Source organism: Zonotrichia leucophrys, chromosome 2 (genome assembly GCF_028769735.1).
Source record: "Zonotrichia leucophrys gambelii isolate GWCS_2022_RI chromosome 2, RI_Zleu_2.0, whole genome shotgun sequence".
Lineage (NCBI taxonomy): Eukaryota > Metazoa > Chordata > Aves > Passeriformes > Passerellidae > Zonotrichia > Zonotrichia leucophrys.
The window spans coordinates 116,790,576-116,809,693 of record NC_088171.1 but is presented as its reverse complement, the minus strand read 5'-3'; the positions used below and the strand labels follow the sequence as shown (position 1 = coordinate 116,809,693).

Sequence of the window (19,118 nt, the reverse complement as noted above, 5' to 3'; positions counted from 1 at the left end):
TATATTTTGAAATATTCTGCAGCTTCTGGGGGCAGCAAGTGCTAATTTTGAATTCTTTTCAATGTAATAATATAATTAATGGTAGAAATAGAATTAATTTGATATTGAGAAAGGAAATGCTACTCCTGTCTGCATGACTGCAATACATAGCAAAGGAGGGGTTTTTTTAGTAACATTTGAAAACAACCACAACCAGAAATATTTGGAATTTTTGAGGCTAGAAGTATCCAGCTGTTAATAACAAAAAATGTTGTTGCTATACTCTCCTGCCAACATGTAGCTTATAATCAGTGTTACAACCTACACTGCCTACATCTAGAAAGTGACAGACTTTTTGACTTTTTTTTTTCCAGCATTCCAAGCCAATATCCAAAACAAGTTGGGTGGAGGGGGAGGTAGCTAATATTTTTTCTACCAATTTAATATTGCCCTAGAGGACTGATACAGAGGTGTGGAATCTTTTCACTTGATGACATTAATGTGAATTCAGATAAGTGGTGACTGCATGGCATTACCATTGCATGGCTGTTTAGTAGCTAGTGAGAACAAAATAGTGGTTTTGCTCTGCTGCCAAGAGAGCAGGTGTCCACAGCTCACCACCTGTTATAGGGCTGGAACCCTTCTTTGTCTTAACCTGGACAGAAGGGATAATCCTGTGGAGAATGAATTTAACAACCTCCTTGGTAGCAACACTCCCTCAAAGTCAAGAGCAGAAAAATGCCTGTTGCTGCAGACAGAACATAGAGCATGTCAGTGTCCAGATTCCAGAACCTGGGTCAGTCTTATGCATCAGACATATTCATTTCACACACAAAGCACTTAAGAGCTGACTACAGCTTCTGCTGAAATGTGTTAATATCAGTTGCTTACAACAAGAGCTGTACACTCAGAAACAAGGGCGAGATTTTCCCTGGAACACTCACAGTGTGTCTGCTGCTGGCAGTGAAAAGGCTTTTACATATCCTTCCCCTCTGGCAGAGGAGGTGTGTGAACTACTGGCAGAGGGAATGGTGCCAGGAGGAAGACCTAGGTTGAGCAATTTCCCTTCCTTTCCCCGTGGTGCTTCAGAGCAGTGGTGAACTGGTGGTTTCCAATAAGAGAGCTGGCTGGGAGAGGAAGATTAGCATCATGGCTTTTCTGGCCTTCTGTGCTGCTGGTGTGTGCATGAGAGAGAGAACAGAAACAATGAGAATTTCGTGCTTGGTTACCTCTGTGCCAGCCTCTCGGGGGTCTCTGTGATCATGATGACCCTGAGATGTGTTAGAGAGTCTCTTTTTCCCAGCCCAGCAGCCGAAGACGGAGTCAAGATTCTTCTGTTCTTGTTCTCAAGGTTATTTATTATTTTTTGTCTATAACATTCTTTCTTCCCACCCACTGAGGTCTGTCTGACAGTCGGTTCAAGGCACACTGACTGCCTTCAGAGGTGGTGTTATCTTTTATACTAAAAACTACATGTACATTATTTACAATAAATTTCCAATATCTATCACCTATGTTAGACAGTTTGTCTCTACCCTAAACCAATCTAAAAGTGCCAACATCACAGCAGAAGATGGAGGCCAAGAAGAAGAAGAAAGACTGGACACGCCCAGATTTCTCCATCTTGCCCCCTGAACCCCCATTCTAAAAACCCCAAAATTCTACATTTCACCTTGTGATAAACTCACTAACATTCTATTCAAACTCTTGAGGCTTGTACATCTTCATACAAAGTTAGTAATTGTTTTTCCCAAGGGCTAAAATCGAAGGCACAGGTGTTTTTGACTCCATGCCAAGGTCTCTGAGCCCCCTGCCAAGGTCTCAAGTCCTCCAGGACAGCCAGAGGAATTTCCTGGGTTCCAACACCACCCAGCATGGTTGTTTAGAGGGTTACAATGGACCTCATCATTTGATGGACAGGCAAATAAGCACTGTCTTGTGCTGTGTTTTACTCCTTCATTTTCAGAAGAGCTTTTTGCAGTTGTTTGGAGTTGGTATGTCTTGCAGTTGAGGGCCTCAAAGATGTTCAGAGGGCAGAAACACCTTTGCTATGAGGAAAGGCTGAGAGAGTTGGGGTTGTTTGGCTTTCAGAACAAGAGTCCAGAGAGACCTCATGATAGCCTTTAAGTTGAAGGGAGCTTTTAGGAAAGATTGAGACAGTTTGTATCAGATAGGTTGCAACAGGACAAGAGGTAATGCTTTTAAACTAACAGAGGGTCAGTTTAGATTATATATAAGGGAGAAGTGTTTTATAGAGATGGTGGTGAGACACTGGAACAGGTCACCCACGGGAATTATAGATGTTCTATCCATAGAAACATTCAAGATCGGGCTGGACGGGGCTTTGAGCAGCCTGATGGAGTTGAAGATGTCACTGCTCATTGCAGGTTTTGCCTTTAAAGGTTCTTTGAAGTCAAACTATTATGATTCTATGTTTCTTGTTCTGTATAGCGTTGATAATTTTAGATCACTTGGCCATTTTGAAGTCCCAGCTCTGTAAAGTGCAGGGTGTAATGCACAAAAGTGGTAGGTAAATAATACCTAGTTATCATAATCCAGCATCTCTATCAAAGAAGGTAACCTTATCTTGAAATGAAAGTGAAGATAGAGCCATTGTGCAGAAGCCAGTCTGAGATCTCACCTTTAACAGGTGACATTAGAACAGATATGGAGAATTATCTGGAAACTACTGCAAAGTGGCTCAGCACCAGACCGGAACAATATGGTCCCTGTGTTACCACTGAGAAGTGTTTCTCACACCATCAGGCTTCTAGAAAATATTTATTTGCATGCTAATGGTGGGGTTTGTAGCCTTTTCAAAAGGGGCTAATAGTCCCGTCAGCTTTATGACTTTTTCTTTGTTGTGCAAAACAGCCGATCCCATTATGATGCAAATTATAGATCCTGGGTTTTAACCTCTGGAGCTACTTCATCTGGGTGCCTAGGTTTTTATTGTCCTTAACTGAGTTGCACTTTCAGGCTATTTAGAGCAGTTCTTTTCAGGCTTGATTTAATTAAAAAAAAAAAAAGAAAAAAAAAAGAAAAAAAACAGAAGCAAAAAAAGAAGCTCAAAAACCCCCTAAACCAAGGGAAAACCCAGCTACTCCCCCAACAAGAAAAACAATACTAGATCTCAATTGCTCCAAACAAAGCAAAGCCAAATCCCCCAACCTTCCCCACCAAACCCCCCTGGCACCACCTCCCAAAAAAACCCTACTCAAACCCACCCAAAACCAACCCCCCCAAGAATACCCCAAAAACTAAACCAACCCCAAAAACCAAACTAATTATACAGCCCAAAGTCTGCTTGATTTTTTTTACCACATTATAGCATTGCAAGTGGTTTACTCCCATGGACTTTAATAAAACCAATGTAACTTTAGTGCAGTACCAGTAACTCAGGGTCTATGTGATATCCAACATTTTCATTACCAGATAACTGATGTGGTAGCAAAAAACCCCACATGTTCATATCTGAAACCTGCAAAAGGCTGTTTATCTGGGCCTTTAAGGCATGTGCAAGTCAGTGTGAAATTATTTTACTATGTTATGCTCTCTTGTTTCTCTACTCTTGTTTAAAATATGTTTAGCTGATTATTTCAATTGATCCTATTTCAATTTCTTTTCAGAACATTACAGCACATCCCCATAAATGTTGATGGTTACTTTTTCCTTTTGCTGAATTAAAAATATGGAGATGAACTGGAAGTATGAACCTAGTTTTCACCCTGTTTTTGAAAAAGAAAATTGTTTTTCTGTAAATGAATACAGCTGAATGAGCTTAAGCAGTGCATTTCCATCGGTGATGGCAACACCTTTGTTTCTTGACCATTTTTACTGTTCTTAGTACTTACTTTCCTCTGAGAGCATCCATCCTCTTGGATTGCTTCAGCTCCTGAGGAACCTTGTTAAAAAAATTGAGTGTGTGTTCCTGGTAGAGTGACTTTAGGAAGGAATGTTCCTTTGACCATTGTTACCTTGACTGGTATTCATGCAGTCTCACCTGGAGGAGTATAATCAGGTGTTCAGCTTCTCTTCAAAATTATGAATCTGGGTCTCAGCAGGCTGGAGAAGCTGCCAGCTGAAATGTGATGAAGTTCAACAAATGCAAAAGCAAAGCCCTGCAGCTGAAAACAGATAAACACCTTGCAGCTGCAGTGGCTGGGTGATGACTGCCTAGAAAACAGCTTTGCAGAAAAGGGCTTAAGGACCCTAGGGGCCAAGTTGAACATGACTTATAATCTTCTTTTGTATTGATGAAGTCTAGCTGTGTACTGGACTGAGTTAGTAAATTTGTAGGAAACACTTTGAGCAGTACAATTTTTTCCTCTCTCTTCTGCATTCAAGACACTGCCTCTGGAGTACAGTATCCAGTTTGGGAGGCTTTAGTACAAAAAAAGTCTTTGATAATCTAGAGGGACTCCAGTGGAGGATGGATAAAATGATTAGGAGGAGAAACTCAACAAACTGGTTTGGAGTCTGGAAACCAGAAGGCCTTAGAGTAGCCTAGTTACTTCTTAACTACTGAGGGGTGACTGTGAGGAAGACAGAGCCAGACTCTTTTCAGAGAGCTGCAGTTGTAGAATGAGAGGCAATGAACTCAAGTGACAGTGAAGGAACTTTCACCTAGGTAAAAGGGAGTTTTCACAATAGGATGGTAGAGTGCCCATGGTTGCAGATATCTCAGGCTCTTCAGTAGTGGATTTTTTAATATTTCATTTAACCTCAAAGTTGGATCTGACTTTGCAGTGAGTCCTTCTATGAGCAGAGGCTTGGACCACACGACCTTCCAAAGGCATTTTTCTGATTTTTAGAAAAAGCAAATTGATTTAAAGTAATTTCTTTTTGAACCATGTCACCATGTTACTAGTCATTCCCTCAGTTTCCATCACTTATGTACATCACTGATGTATCTGATTAGAAATGAAGAAAAGTGGATTATCACCCCAGTACTATACTCACTCAAGTAATTAAAGTATAATAAATAACATACACCATAAATGTCTGAGTGTGTTTGTGAGCATAACTGCGCAGAATGAGTGGGGAGAATCCCTCAATAATACAATGGTCCATTAGACTAATCTTTCTGTAGTTTCTTTAAAGCTCCCATACTCCAGTCTTTCTGGATTAGGCAGTGAAATCTTGACTATGCAATCTGTACTGTTTAAATCTTTCTCATATGTCAAAGAGCATCTTCAGAACTGATCTATAGCTTACCTGTTCCATGGCCCTTCAAGTACCACACTAAAGTGTGTTCTTTTTTGTTTTGCAGATACTGGGAAGAAGGGAAAGTTCTTATTTTTGATGACTCCTTTGAACATGAAGTATGGCAGGATGCTGAAAGTTACCGCCTGATATTCATCGTGGATGTGTGGCACCCTGAGTTAACAGCCCAACAGAGACGTACCCTTCCTGCTATTTAGGGGCTTTCTTCTGATGTGTGGAGCAGAGGAGTATTAACTCCTTTGGAGTATGAAAATGGGATTAATTTATCCAGCATACAAAGTATACAAGCATTTTAAGGGTAAGAAAAGATAAGGATGATATTCAACAATCAGAGTGGATTGGTTTAAAAGCAGAAAGAAGCCATGTTTTGTTTCATACTGATACAGCACTGATGTGTATTGTTTTTCTGGCTGCAAGTCTGAAAACACAAGTTTTGTCAGCCAAAAAGCAATAGGTCTGGATTTTCAAGCTGAGGAATGTGCAGATGTTTTTGCCATGCTTGTATTTTCTTTACAAAACCAGTCGGTCAGTCAGTCACCTGCTTGACTATGTTTAAGCACATGATTTATGATTTTACATCTAGGGAATACTTCCTGGCCTTTTGTCTGGGAAGCAACATGTAAGATATTTGCAAACATATGCACACAACTGACTTTGAAAATCAGTATGCAGGTGTAATGTTAGCTGCTTTAGGCATAGAACATGTCCCTATGTTATCACTGTAGATAATGTGAATGGATTATATGTGTTTTGTACTTTTTTCTACCTGAGTAACTGTATTTTTCTAGCTTAATTATGAACAAATCTTCCTTAATTAACCACTATTTTTTAAAAAGGTGATATATATATACAAATGTGTCTCTAGCTATCAGCAGAAGGAAAACACTATATATGAACAAATTTAATTTTTGCCAAGTGTGGCCTTCTTTTGCCTTCCTGGAAATGTAAACAGAAACTTTCATAATAGCTGCCTAGTGAAGCTTTGTTCTTCTAAAACAGAATAGTTCTCTTAGTTAGCAGGTGACCTGCAGTTTGATAATGTGATTTTGGAAAATGCTGAGCAAATCTGACATTTTGAAGTACTTGACCATTCTTAGGATTATATGGTGAGCTGCTGTTTCTCCTATCATTGCAAAAGCTTCTGGTGTGATATCCTTTCTCTACCGACCAAAGGTCTGGGGCCCCTCCTTCCAGGGGCTCCTCCTTGGCTGCCCTTGTGTGATCATTCAGCAGAAAAAAAAATGTATGGAGAATTTCTTGTGCTTTGGGCAGAGGGACAAGGTCCAACTTGGCTTCCTGCTGGAACGCAGAGCAGACAAAGACCTTCAAGTTATTTCCTCATATTAACTTCCACTTCCAGCATCCTACAGAGTGCTAGAATGATCCTCTAATTGACCTCATGGTGTTTTCCTTGTCTTGAAATGAGTGACATAATGCTGAAGTAGCCTGATCCTGGTACTGTTTACAGTGTACTCTGTGTTTGCCATACAGAATTTACTACAGATAAGAAGGCCTATTTTCAAGAAAGAAAACTAGTTAGATGTTTAAGCAGATGGCAGATCTTTTAGGTCTGTACTGTTTAATGGGAGCTGGAGTGTGCAGGACCCACCACTTTTAACTTCTAAGAACACTAACAGGAGGGAGAGAGCAGAGCTTGCACTGCTGATGTTTGTGGCTGGCTGTTATCCCCTCAGCCACAGCGCCAGCTGGGCGTGGACAGGGGTGCTAGGATGCTCTGGGCATCCTTTCTAAGGGTTGTGAGTGACAAACACTAAGCAAGGAGGCACTGAGATTACTTATGCTCTGCAGCTTTGACTTTCTTGTCCAAAAGACATGGAACAGTTTTTATTTGTGTTGCACTCAGTGGTTTATTACTGCAGAGTCTACATCATGGCATTGGAGTATCGTGACCTGAATGTCACATTTGCTGAAGCAAACTGCAGATAAGAGCTTTGCATTCCCATAAACTGAATGCTTTTCTGATTCTTATATTTTACTAGGTCATTAAATCTTCTAATGCCATATAACACATGGTGACTGCACCATAAATTAGTGTGAACAGTTTCTGGAAGTGTGCACTTTAATTTCCTTTTTTGAATATTAAACTGATAAACCCTGTCTATTCAAGAGTCACTTTTAGACAGCAAAGATAATTAGGTTTTAACGTGTTGTCCATATCAAAAATAATAATGAAACTATACACAATATACCAGAAAGTAACAGTTCTCAGTTAATAATAATGAAAAACTATAAAGATTTATAAGTTTCACATAATATAAAATGCTTTTGGAGATCATTTGGAGAATCATGCAAAACTGGAAATAAGGTACTTTTTGTGGGGGTAAAAGAGTAAAAATATTTTTAAATATCCCATTAGCTGTCAAGTCAGAGCCTATATTTTATATCTTTTTGAAGTCATCAAGCAGTACAAATTATAAGATATTCTCTAAAATAATGACTGTGTGTGTAAAGAAAAAAATCAAGACCTTCTTAAACAAAATTGATGATTTAGGAATATTTTTATTAATGTTTCATTGTAGTTTCTGTAGCTCAGAGTAAATGCTAAAGGAGTGGTAAAAGCTTTGGAGCTTTTTTTATGAAAATCCATGCCGTCCTTCAGATTGTTTTATTGTTCCTTTTTCTGGCTCATACTTTATCTTATTCAATTGCAATTGGCAAATAGATAAAATTGGCAAATAGATAAAAGTAATGTCCCCAAGATGTGTGTGTGCCAGAGCAGCACTGTTTATTAGATTGTGTAGTGATACATTAGCCATTTAAAAATCTTAAGTGCCTCAAATAAGACAAGGTGTTCCTGCAACACTGAAGGGAATCTATTCTGTGCCCACCTGTCAGGGAGCAGAGAGTGGATAATTTTGTTAGGTACAGTTACTGGATTAGCTCTGTATATGGGGAGGATATATAGAGCAGAAATTCTGCAGTGAATTTCAGGCATATTGTTTTAGGTGTTCCTGTTTGCCAAGTGATATTCTGTCTTGGAAAGGCTTTTCAGCATTGGAAATGCCAAGGGAGGGAGTGAAGTGGTTTTTTTCAATGGAAATCCATTGCAATTTGCTTTTTTTTTTTTTTTTTTTTGTTAGATTTATTTACAGAAGGAAATGGCAGACAAGGGCAATGTAGTTTGTAACACAGTATGTACTCATCACCATGCTCCTCCCTGCCTGTTGTTACCTTGTTTGCACAGAATCTGTGTAAGAGTCTACAGTTAAATGCAGGCTTCATACAGTTATATACAAGGCATCATATGTATTTATTCACATCACAGTTAAAGAAAGTAAATCATTTCTCCTTTGTGAGGTTTGATCCTCAAGGACTAGATTTCAGTGGTATTTGCACTTCTTGGGCAGGACAAGACCCACTTTAATGAACAGTGATTGTAACAGATCATCACAAAGATTCAATGGCAGTGGGGGTAAGTGTATTAACAGAGAAAAATTGTAAACCAAAGTAATTCTTCCTCAATGCTGCAGTATAATAGCAAATGTCTGTCTTTTTTTGTCTCTTTTGGTTTTTGCTTTCTGCGTTAAGCATGTTCTCTTTGACAAATCCAAATGCCTTTTAGTCTCTGTGAGCCCAGGGAAGGGGAAGGAGCTGCTACCAGGCCTTGACATCCTTGTTTCCTGTAACAGGTGATGATGATGTCAGGTGGGGGAGGGAATGGAAGAAACCCCAAAGATAAATGGGCTCAGTTATCTTATTTTTATAATGTTCCTGCAAGCTTCTGCTTCTTTTTCTCACTCCTGTGTTGCCTTGCTGGGACCATCCACAGCCTTAAAAGCTGGCTCTCTGTCATGGAGGCCAGGCTTTGTGTCAATGACATGTTGCTGCAGTGAGAGATTAGTCTGAGTGAGGTTATTCTGTACAAAAACTAGGGGTAAATCCCAGGTGTGTTGATAGGATCTGGCAGGGTGTCCTTTCTGCCCTGTGCAGCCATAAAATGTTGTTGTAGATAAAGGCAGTATTTTGTTAGTCCATCTGTTAGAGCTGGCCATGTGCACTTGAAGTGTATCATCACTTCAGCCTAACACTTGAGAATTCAGTGGATGTTCCAGTGCACATTAAAAACCCCTGTGCCCATTATCATCTCATTTTCTGTGTATGGTTTACACTGCTACCTTTGATATATTGTTGCCAACTGCTTGTTCTAGTGAATTGTCAATGTATGGCAATTTGATTGAAGATTTAAAGTGTGTACAGTGATTGTAACTGTTTTAAAAAATAAAGTCACTGCACATGCAATTTTATAATGATTGTTCTTTTATTTCTTTAATCTGGTTTCCATTTCAATGAAGGGATGGTACTCTCTTTGCAGCTAGAGCAAACAGAGATAAAACAAACTGATCTTTGGCATTTCAGTTCTTCTATTCTTCAACATTTCCTTCTAGCAGAAACTTGTACTGGATAATTAATTTTAAGATTTCCTTTTTCATTTTAACCATGGCCCGCATCTGCAATCAGCATACCTTTCTGGCTACACTTTTCCCTGACTGCAGGAGGGAAGGGGGTAAATGGTTCTGCAGAGCTTTCGTTTGCTGTTGTGACCTAAAGGAAACAATCTGGATTGAACCATTAATCCCTGCTGAATTTGTCCAGTGTGTCTCCCTGGAACCACCCCCTTCACACGTGCACACGCATGCACACGCACATGTCTTATAGGCTCCTAAGTTGCCTGTGGAAATTTGAATCATCATTAAAATCAAGTAATTACGTTTCAAATTAGGTGTGTCTGCTGCTCACACAGCTCATTCCACTTAGCTGGCAGTTTTAGAAGGGCTTCAAAAGTTGAGAACAATTTTTGCTAGATACTGAAATGTGACCCCAAAAAAGCTGCATGGATGAGGCAGGAGGCAGTCACAATGTGTCATGTTGAATGGCTTTATGCTGGCACTGGGGTTCTTCACTAAATGCAAAATCCTTCTGTAAAACTCAAGTACTCTATAGATGCTGATGATTCTGCCCTCTAACCCAGATTACACTTGCTGATTACAGCGTGAAGTTTAAATTTGAGATGCTTTTCTTTAAAACTCTCACAACCTTCACTTCTATAAAATGAACATCCCTGATGGAGTCTTCAGAAACACTATGAACACACCCTGGTTTCTTTAAACAGAGAATGCAGTCCCACCATTTCCAATATTTTAATGTCACAAGTCAAAGAGAAAAAAAAACCAAACCAGAAATCAAATTCCTTGTATATGGACAGACTGCTGTGTCAGTAGAAGTTTCTCAGTTCTTGTTCAGCACCAGCCCTGGGGACAGATGGCTGGTGACACTTGTTACTGGTCAGGAAACACGAAGGACTTGTCATCGAGCGGAACGCGTGTGTGCGTGCGTGTGTCTGAGCGTGGTGTGCTCCGTGGGGTTCTGCCATGGTGGGGTCTGCTCATGGATCTCCCTGGGGCTCCTGAGGGCTCAGTCCAGAGCCAGCAGTGGCTGCGTGTTCTCACTCTCCCCCTGGTCTTCGTGTTTCAGCGTGCCGGCTTCCACCACGGACTGGGACCTGTGTGCAGAAAAACACACATGATAGCAGTGACTGCTGCAGACGCACTCGCCTCCCTGGGGTGCCCGTGCTCCTTTTTATGATCTTTGCTTTAGTCCATTCTCATCTTTATGGCTTTTTGCATGAGGAATTCGGGAAACACTCCTTTAAATACAAGCAGGGAAGGGAGCTGTTGAAGATCTCAAATGCTTTCAAAATATTTTGTGCTTACCTACTATCCCTAGTGCTGAATGTGCTCAGCAGCCTAAAGAGCTTCCAGGGCAGAGCTTCCACCCAAGACCAATAAAGAAGACAGGGTTCTTTAATATAATATGATGATGAGGGAGCTTCTGGTGTGCCCAGTCCTGCAGTTTATCTCCCTGCCTACACCCTTGAAGTATAACTTTCTTTAAAATTAATTTCTGTCTTCAAGATGGGAAGCATAGTTTATACTTTTTTATTAATGGATTAAAAAATTCCAACACGGGAAAAATGAGTAAGCATTAGATAAAGAGGAGCATCATGATTTCTTGTGGTAACAAAATTGAATGGGATCAAAATTGTGGGAAAATTCAAGACTATTTAATTTTCTGAGGTCTGTGTGCTGTAATGTTTGCTTGTTGAGCTTTGGAAAGAGGATCTGATGAATTTATTGTTACAGAGGTTTGTTATCCTCCATTTTCTGTGTTTTGTGCTAGGAGTTGCCTCCCAATTTGGAGGAGACAATGAGCTTCAGAGCAAGATCTCTGAGTGAATCTGGTACTTTTAGAAAGGGAACTTTTTCATAAGCGATGATAGAGTCATCCAGACCAGGCATTCACATAATGCATAGTATTGTTATAGAGAGCCAGTTTTCTCACGGTTAGCTTTTAGAATTAGGAGTAGCTGTCATTCTATACATGATGCATTTGTAGTTCCCAATTTTTCATTTATGCTTTAGCTATTTTGTGAGATTAGATGTCACCTCTCTTTTGATAAGAATCCTTAATAAATTACATCCTTTGCTACTGCAGGACTGAATATCGTGACTGTGAATTACTTGTATGATAATTATTCCTATTCTTATGCCTGGAGCTTTCATTAAAGCATAATAAAAAATTTTCATTAAAAAAAAATCTCCAAAGAAAGATAACAAAAACTGGATGCTCAATGGGAGACTTTATGCCATAATTTTCAAAGAAATTATGTTTGCCCAAATGTTTTCACTGCATATTTTTTACAGATATGTGACATGAATAGTGATTTATGGTTGCATTTTAATATAGACAAGCAACTGATTTGGAAGATTATGCTAAATGGCAATTTACATATTTCTAGTATGAGGCAGCAAAAAATAATCATGTGGCTTTCAAACTGTTATGGAATGGACTGAAATCACAACATCACCAGGTTTTTATTTTCTTTTTGACTACCAGATTAAATTATTATTAAATAGTATTCATCACTAGTATATTTTTTCTGTCTGACCCACTGCCCTTCAATGGATATAAAAAGTTGTGTGTCCTTTGCAGCATTTCCCAGCTGCAAGCTGAAAATTTCTGCTCTAAGTCAACTGTGAAAAATCTGAAAATTTTTCCTTTTGTGATCACTGTTGATCATCTCTGCTTTCATCTTATTACACACAAAAATTCTTGCATTCTCTAACAGCAAAATACAGGTCTCTCCACCACAATGGTACTTGGATGCACACCACCTTGGGAGCAACATAATCCTAAATTCTCTGTTTAGATGCTATGCTGTTTCTTTTTACACAGAAACAAAAATCACAGCATTGAGTAAATATGTTGTAACCCACCTGACCTCCAAAGCCCAAAAGCCAAATAATTCAAATGCTATGCCCAGCCCTTCTGAATAACGTGGAGAGGGATCCAACTGAGATTTTTGTATCTACTAAGCTCTGCAGTAAAAATTTCTTTTTTGTTTCTGCTAAAAGCTGCTTAGATTGCTATTCTAAAATTCTGATATCTATCTGTAGGGCACAGTCATGGTTTGAACAATTGCTGCTATTTTCTAAGACACAAAAAAGGATTTGTGTTTGGATTTCCATTTTCCAAATACATCAGGGGTTTCTTTGCTGAAAAGTGTTTCCAGTTTTATTTTTAACTTACTTTTTTATATAGAAAAATAAAAAAATCAGTCAATTCCGAAAAAGATTCCAAAATAATTTTGTTCACATTCTTCTTACTGTGGTAAGTATTAAAAATGTAGATTGTCAGGTTTTGACGATATGAATCAATGCAGCTCACAATCTAATGTAATAACTTACCATGAGATATATATTTCACTGTCCTAAAACATCCTGAATTCATTCTATAGCTTTACTTTATGTAATGACAGAGAAAAGACGATTTGCAGTATTCTCAGCCACTGCTGCAGAAAGCATTTTCAGCTCACCAGTAAATGTAGAATCACAGATTGTGCGGAGTTGGAAGGGACCCACGAGGTTCATCGAATCCAACTTTTGACCCTAGAGAGGACCATCCCCAAGAGTCACACCCTGTGCCTGAGAGCATTGTCCAAATGCCTCTTGAATCCTGTCTGGCTGGTGCTGTGACCACTTCCCTGGGGAGCCTGTTCCAGTGCCCAATCACACTCTGGGTGAAAAATCTTCTTCTGATATCCAAAATAACCTGACTCAGCTTCATGCCCTTTCCTGAGGTTATGTGGCTGGTTAGGAGAGTAAAGATATCACTTCCTTCCCTTCCACTTCCCCCCATAAGGATGCTGCAGACCACAATGAGGTCTCCCCATCTCCTCCAGGCTGAAAAACCAAGTGACCTCAGCTGGTCCTCATGTGGCTTCCTGTCCTGTCCCTTCACCATCCTCATTCCTCCTTTGAACACTCATTAATAGCTTAATAGCTTTATATTGTGGAACCCAAAACTGCCCCCAGCACTCGAGCTGAGGCTGCCCCAGAGCAGAGCAGGACAATCCCCTCCCTCGCCTGGCTGTGATGCTGTGCCTGCTGCACCCCAGGGCACACTTGGCCCTCCTGGCTGCCAGGGCACTGCTGACTCACATTCAGCTTGCCACCAACCAGGAGCCCAGGTCCCTTTCCACAGCATTTGTCTCCAAGCTCTTGTTCCCCACACTGTTCACACAACCAGGGCTGCCCCATGCCAGGTGCAGAATCCTTGTTAAATTCCATATGGTTGGTGATTGCCCATCTCTCTAATTTCTCAATGACTCTCTGCAGGGCCACCTTGCCTTCAAGGCAGTCAGCAGCTCCTCCCATTGATTGTTTTAAGTATTCCTTCCAGTCCTGCATCCACCTCGTTAAAGAAGCTGTTGAAGAGCACAGGGCTGAGGATGGAGCCCTGCAGAACCCCACTAGTGACAGCTTGCCAGCCTGATGTCACCCCATTCACTGTAACTCTTTGTGCCTGACCCCTGAGCCAGTTGCTCACCCATCACATGGTGCATTTATCCAGCTGAGTATTGGATATTTTTTCAAGAAGAAGGACACTGTAATAGACAACAACAAAAGCTTTGCTGAATTCCAAAAAGGTCTCATTAACTGACTTTCCTTGTTCAGTTAAGTGGGTTACTCTGTGGTAGAAGGATATCTGGTTTGACACACAAGATTTTCCCCTTATCACCACACTGAATGGGACCAATGACTGCATTATCCTCCGGGTAGTTTTCACTACTGCCAGAATATTTTTTCCTGTGATTCTACTGGGCACTGAAGGGAGACTAACAGGCCTGAAATTTCCTCCTTCTTGCCCTCCTTGAAAACTGGGACATTTGCCAGCTTTTGGTCAGCTGGGACTTCTCCAGATCACCAAGACCACTCAAAAATTATCTAGAGAGTCATTGCAGTGACATCAGATAACTCTTTGAGGATTTTCAGATTAATCCCATCAGCCCCCATGGATTAGCAGGGATCCAGCTGGAGCAGCAGATCCTGCACAAGTTCAGGGTCAGCTGGGAGTTGATCATTCTCACAGTCATGGCCCTTCAGCTCTGGGCATTGAGATTCCCTGTATTTTTTTACTCTAGAAATTTATATAAGAAAAGTACTATTTGGAAGAAGCAATCTTTCTGTTGGTTTCATCTGGCTTTTGTGTATCTAGCGCACATGTTTCGTTCAAGGAAAGCAGTCACATTCTAGGTATGTGCAAGTTTACACACTTTAAGGGGGTTTGTATACTGGCTCTAGCATTGAGCCTAGGACTAATAGGACCCCAAGAATGTTTATTTCTCTGTCATTTATAGCACAGAGTGACCATAGATGTCTGATGATGAGATGAATCAAAACACAAGTGACTTATTTTAAAAGTACTGCTCCCTGTTTTAGCTGCATTAACATTTTATTCAGAGGACTTCACAACAACATTTCACATTTTTGAGACAACCTGTTCATGGTTCTTGAAAAGGTGTGTGTGTGTATCTAATTGCACCTTAACCTATTGAAAAATAAATTGTAGTAAGACACCAAAGTACCTTTGCCCTGGCTAATCTTTGTAAATTGCAACTATCTTTGCATTCAAAGCACCCTCTTGCACAACAATTTAAGTAATTTTGATTTTAAATGGTAAATAAGCAGTACAAAACTTCCCTTGTTTGGCAAGCAGGGGTTAGTCTTTGGCCCTGTCAATGCAGTGGACACTGCTCTGGTGGTATCCCATGGCCAGCAGAAGTTGTTCATGGCACCAGACAAGGGCATTTCTGTTTTGCTGTCTTTCCATATCAATATTTGGGATGGGGCGGAATAGTAGAACACAAACAAATAATCTCAGTGATACTCAGTGAAAGAAGAGGCAACAGGCATAGATAAAAATACAGGAACTTCCAGTTTTTACTGGGGAATGTTTAAACACAGAAATAAATTGCTCAGAGTGGTTGTGGAATCTTCATGCTTAGAGATATTCAAAATCCAGATGGACACTATCCTGGACAACTGCTCTAGCTGACCCTGCACTGAGCAGGGGATTGGGTAGAAGATCTCCAGAGGTTTCTTCCTCAACCTTTTTGTGAATCTGTGCCCACAGAAATACCAACTTTTCCTAACCATCCCAATTCATCTTTCTCTATCCTGACAGGGCAACTATTTTCTTTACAAGTCAATTGTACCTTTGGGGTGTCAGCCTTCACAGTGTGGATGACATTCAGCTGCTAAACATAGATATCTGTGGCCATTTAAGGCACCATAGGGTATCCAAAACAACTGATTAGATAACTGAAGGTTATGGCTCTTGGTATTATAAAAGACTTGTAGAGGATTCATGTCATCCTGGAGTAACAGATGGAGGCCAAGAGGCCATCATAGTGCCTGATTATACTTTGCAGCATGAATGCAGCTACTTTGTCATGTTCAAGAAATGTCCAGGTCATTTTGACCTGAGCCAGATATGAACTAATCATCTAAGCAGGAAACAGAAAGAACACTGGCCTTCTCCTGTCAATATATTTTAGTCACTTGTGTTTTGATTCATCTCATTATCAGACATCTATGGTCACTCTGTGCTGTAAATGGCAGAGAAATAAACATTCTTGGGGTGCTGTTCATCTGACTTGTTCTAAACATATGGTATAAAAATATGATTCATGGGTTACCTGCATTGGAGTCCCTGCCCTGATGCTTTCTCATCTGTTAAAACCAGGAAGAACAGATTTCATGACTTGTGAGGCAATGTTTCCTACATATCACAGCCACAACTGCCTCACAACTTCATTATTCACCTTCACTATATTACCTTCAGTACTCACCAGAAACGTGACACTTGTCCTGTGTGTTCTGCAGCTCTGGAATTATCAGAGATTATATGTGAATTCAAAACCTTCTGGTTTCCTTCCTTTCTCATCTAAAAATTCTCAGTAACCAGTTTGAAAGATCCTTGGCTATGGAGAATCTGGTTGACTTAAATTTTAACAGAAGTAGACAATTGTTTGTATCACACAGATAGGGTCAGTGCCCTCAGCTGGCAGACACTGTGCCTGTCTTTCCTTAACCTGATCCCTGTGGGAGACTTAGCTCCTGTAAGAATACGTGATCACAGTGGACTAGGAGCTAAATCTGAAATAATTAAAAGACAAGTCAATGCCTATATACTTTACTAATCTAGATTCCAAGGCTAGGTAACCTTTCTTAGGAGAACAAAATGAAAATGGAAAGAGGAATGAATTCTCAGTCTCACTTCTGAACCCTAGGTACCATTTGAGTGTGGTCCATTTAAAGCGTCAATCAAACCCCCCATGGTTGTTTTACTGCTCAGCAAGAATATTTGGAAGTCTGGAAAATCAACAATACCCAGCTGTTTCTCCAGCAGGCTGGTCATATATTTCAGATGACAACACTGCATAGGTATGTACATCAATGTCTAAGAGAACAGATGGCTTTATGTGTGTGGCCACTTTTATGCAACTCTCTCCAATTCAGTCAAAAACCATGCAAGAAGACTGGATGCAGACTCCTAGCTGTGCTGTTTTCAGAAGGCTCTTCTCAGAGTATAGCTGCAGTCAATCAGCTCACAGGAATTGATGTTTGCTGGGTATCAGGTTTGTTTCCCATAAAAAACACAGTACAAAGTCCTGGACTGAACCAACAGTAAGTGCCAGTGTATCACAGCATGTTTGTCTTTAGAGACATCCTCCAATTCTCTGATCCCTCATTTTATGCTCTTCACAGGAATGTTGATGTGCTGCAGCCCACAGGAGTGAAGATGTCTTTGTGCTGGGCTTCCTTTCAAGGGTTCGTGAATGAAAAAGGAGGGTGGCATGTCTTCTTCCCTAAATTCAGGAGGCTTCAAGCTCTCAGAGTGACACACTGTAGATCACATTGAGTGACTCTGTTTTCTACCTCTCACCTCCCATCTGCTCATTTCACTTAAATTCCATTCAGATTTCACCAGTACCTTAGGGCTGTTCATCTCCCAGTCATTCATTCCCTTTACAGAACATATTTTTTTAAATCACACTCATGAACATCTATGCTGACAAGGTGTGAGGGACATTTTTCTGCCTTTCTCCCTCCATCAGACTGTAGAGGTGGGTGTAGCACCTCAGTGTGTTCTGCAACACACCTCACTCAAGTATATGGCTTCACTGCACGGGGAAAACAAGGATTTCTCCTTGGTATCACAGAAACAGTGCAGATGTACACGTGTGAAGTGATTGTGGCCAAAGGTACCCTTTTGTTATTGAAGGTGCTTGGAAAGGAAATGTTCCCCAGGTGGTGTGGGCAGATTCGGCAAGCCCTGCTCAGCAGGGCACAATCGCAGTGCAGCAGCCATGGCATGGGGTTCTGTGCCCAGGCCCACAAACACTGCTCAAATCTCTTGCCAAAGCAATTTTACAGCTTCTACACTGGTGTTGGCTCACAGCTGTGCATTAAGACAGCAGAGTATTGTGCCACAGAGACCTGCCCAGAGGGGCAGCTTTGGTACACCAATCTCAGCACTGCAAAGAGATGCAGCAGCACCAATGTTTAGGGGCCCAGGGGCAAGAGCAGTGCGAAAACTCTGGCATCACCTTGCTGCCAAGGCTCTGCCCTCAGGACAGTGGTGCAAGCTGCTGCACTTCCCAAATGGAAGCTGACTTTGTGGCCACTCTGGCAGCAGTGACAATCTTTCTCCCTGGTGCTAAGCACACCCTAGTGAGAGGTCTCACTGAAGAGGCAGCTGCTGCAGAGTGAACCCCAGCACAAAACTCCTGATCCTCCCTGCACAAACCAGCTCTTGCCATGTCCCTTTGTACCTGAGAGCTGGCCACAGCTGCTTCTCTCCACATAAACCCTGAGCACAGCTCACTGCAGGGTGTGCACAAAGAGGGGTAGGGATGACACTGCACCACATTTGGCTCTAACCATGGCCTGGCTGTCTGAGCACCCAGCTCTGACCTGTCCCTTAGCCCACACTGCCCTCCAAGGATGTGGTGTGTATCCTTTGGCACTTGCTGTAAAAACAGTTTCTGATGGGCTAGGAGAAGTTCTCAGCTTATTGCAGACACTCTGAGTTGTATAAACATACAGAAATGCTTAAGTGTGTGACACAGCACATACAGTCTCATGCCCTAAGGCCACTGAGACCCAGATGGAACCAGAGCATATGCAGAGCAAACACAGCCAGACTCCTCTGGCAGGGCCTATCCCTGAGAAATGAGGACAGGAGTTGGTATTTGCCAGCAGCCTTGGAATTAAGGTGCATATCTCAGTCTTTTTTCATCAGAGTGGATTTGCCCAATATCTCCTTCTTCTAAGTGTTCTGAGCTTCTGTGACAAGATCTAGCCTCAGTCCAGGGCAGGGAAATGGCATGAGTGGGAGCTTTTCCTGGCCATTTCCCTTCTCTGCTATAGACTGACTTTTCCAAATGCTTTTTTTCTCACAGAAGGAATAGCAACACCTGCTTCAGCAAGGATTTCCTGGAATACCCTTAGTCCTCTGGAATCCAATATGTCCCCTATCACATGGTA

The 19,118-nt window shown here is 41.1% G+C and overlaps 2 protein-coding genes across 8 annotated transcripts in view; one reads left to right on the top strand and one right to left on the bottom strand.

Annotated features, from left to right (window-relative positions):
- ASPH (aspartate beta-hydroxylase) overlaps nt 1–9,473 on the top strand; it is a 111,986-nt gene extending 102,513 nt beyond the window's left edge. For all 7 annotated transcript variants that reach the window (XM_064706148.1, XM_064706152.1, XM_064706147.1 and 4 more), the window contains one exon: nt 5,252–9,473. In XM_064706148.1, coding sequence (XP_064562218.1) covers nt 5,252–5,402 — 151 coding nt within the window. In that variant the 3' untranslated portion in view covers nt 5,403–9,473. The remainder of the gene's footprint in view (nt 1–5,251) is intronic.
- The window catches only part of CLVS1 (clavesin 1), a 99,507-nt gene continuing 89,854 nt past the window's right edge, over nt 9,466–19,118 (bottom strand). The window contains exon 6 of the mRNA XM_064706155.1: nt 9,466–10,726. Within this exon, the coding sequence (XP_064562225.1) occupies nt 10,639–10,726 (88 nt within the window). The 3' untranslated portion in view covers nt 9,466–10,638. The remainder of the gene's footprint in view (nt 10,727–19,118) is intronic.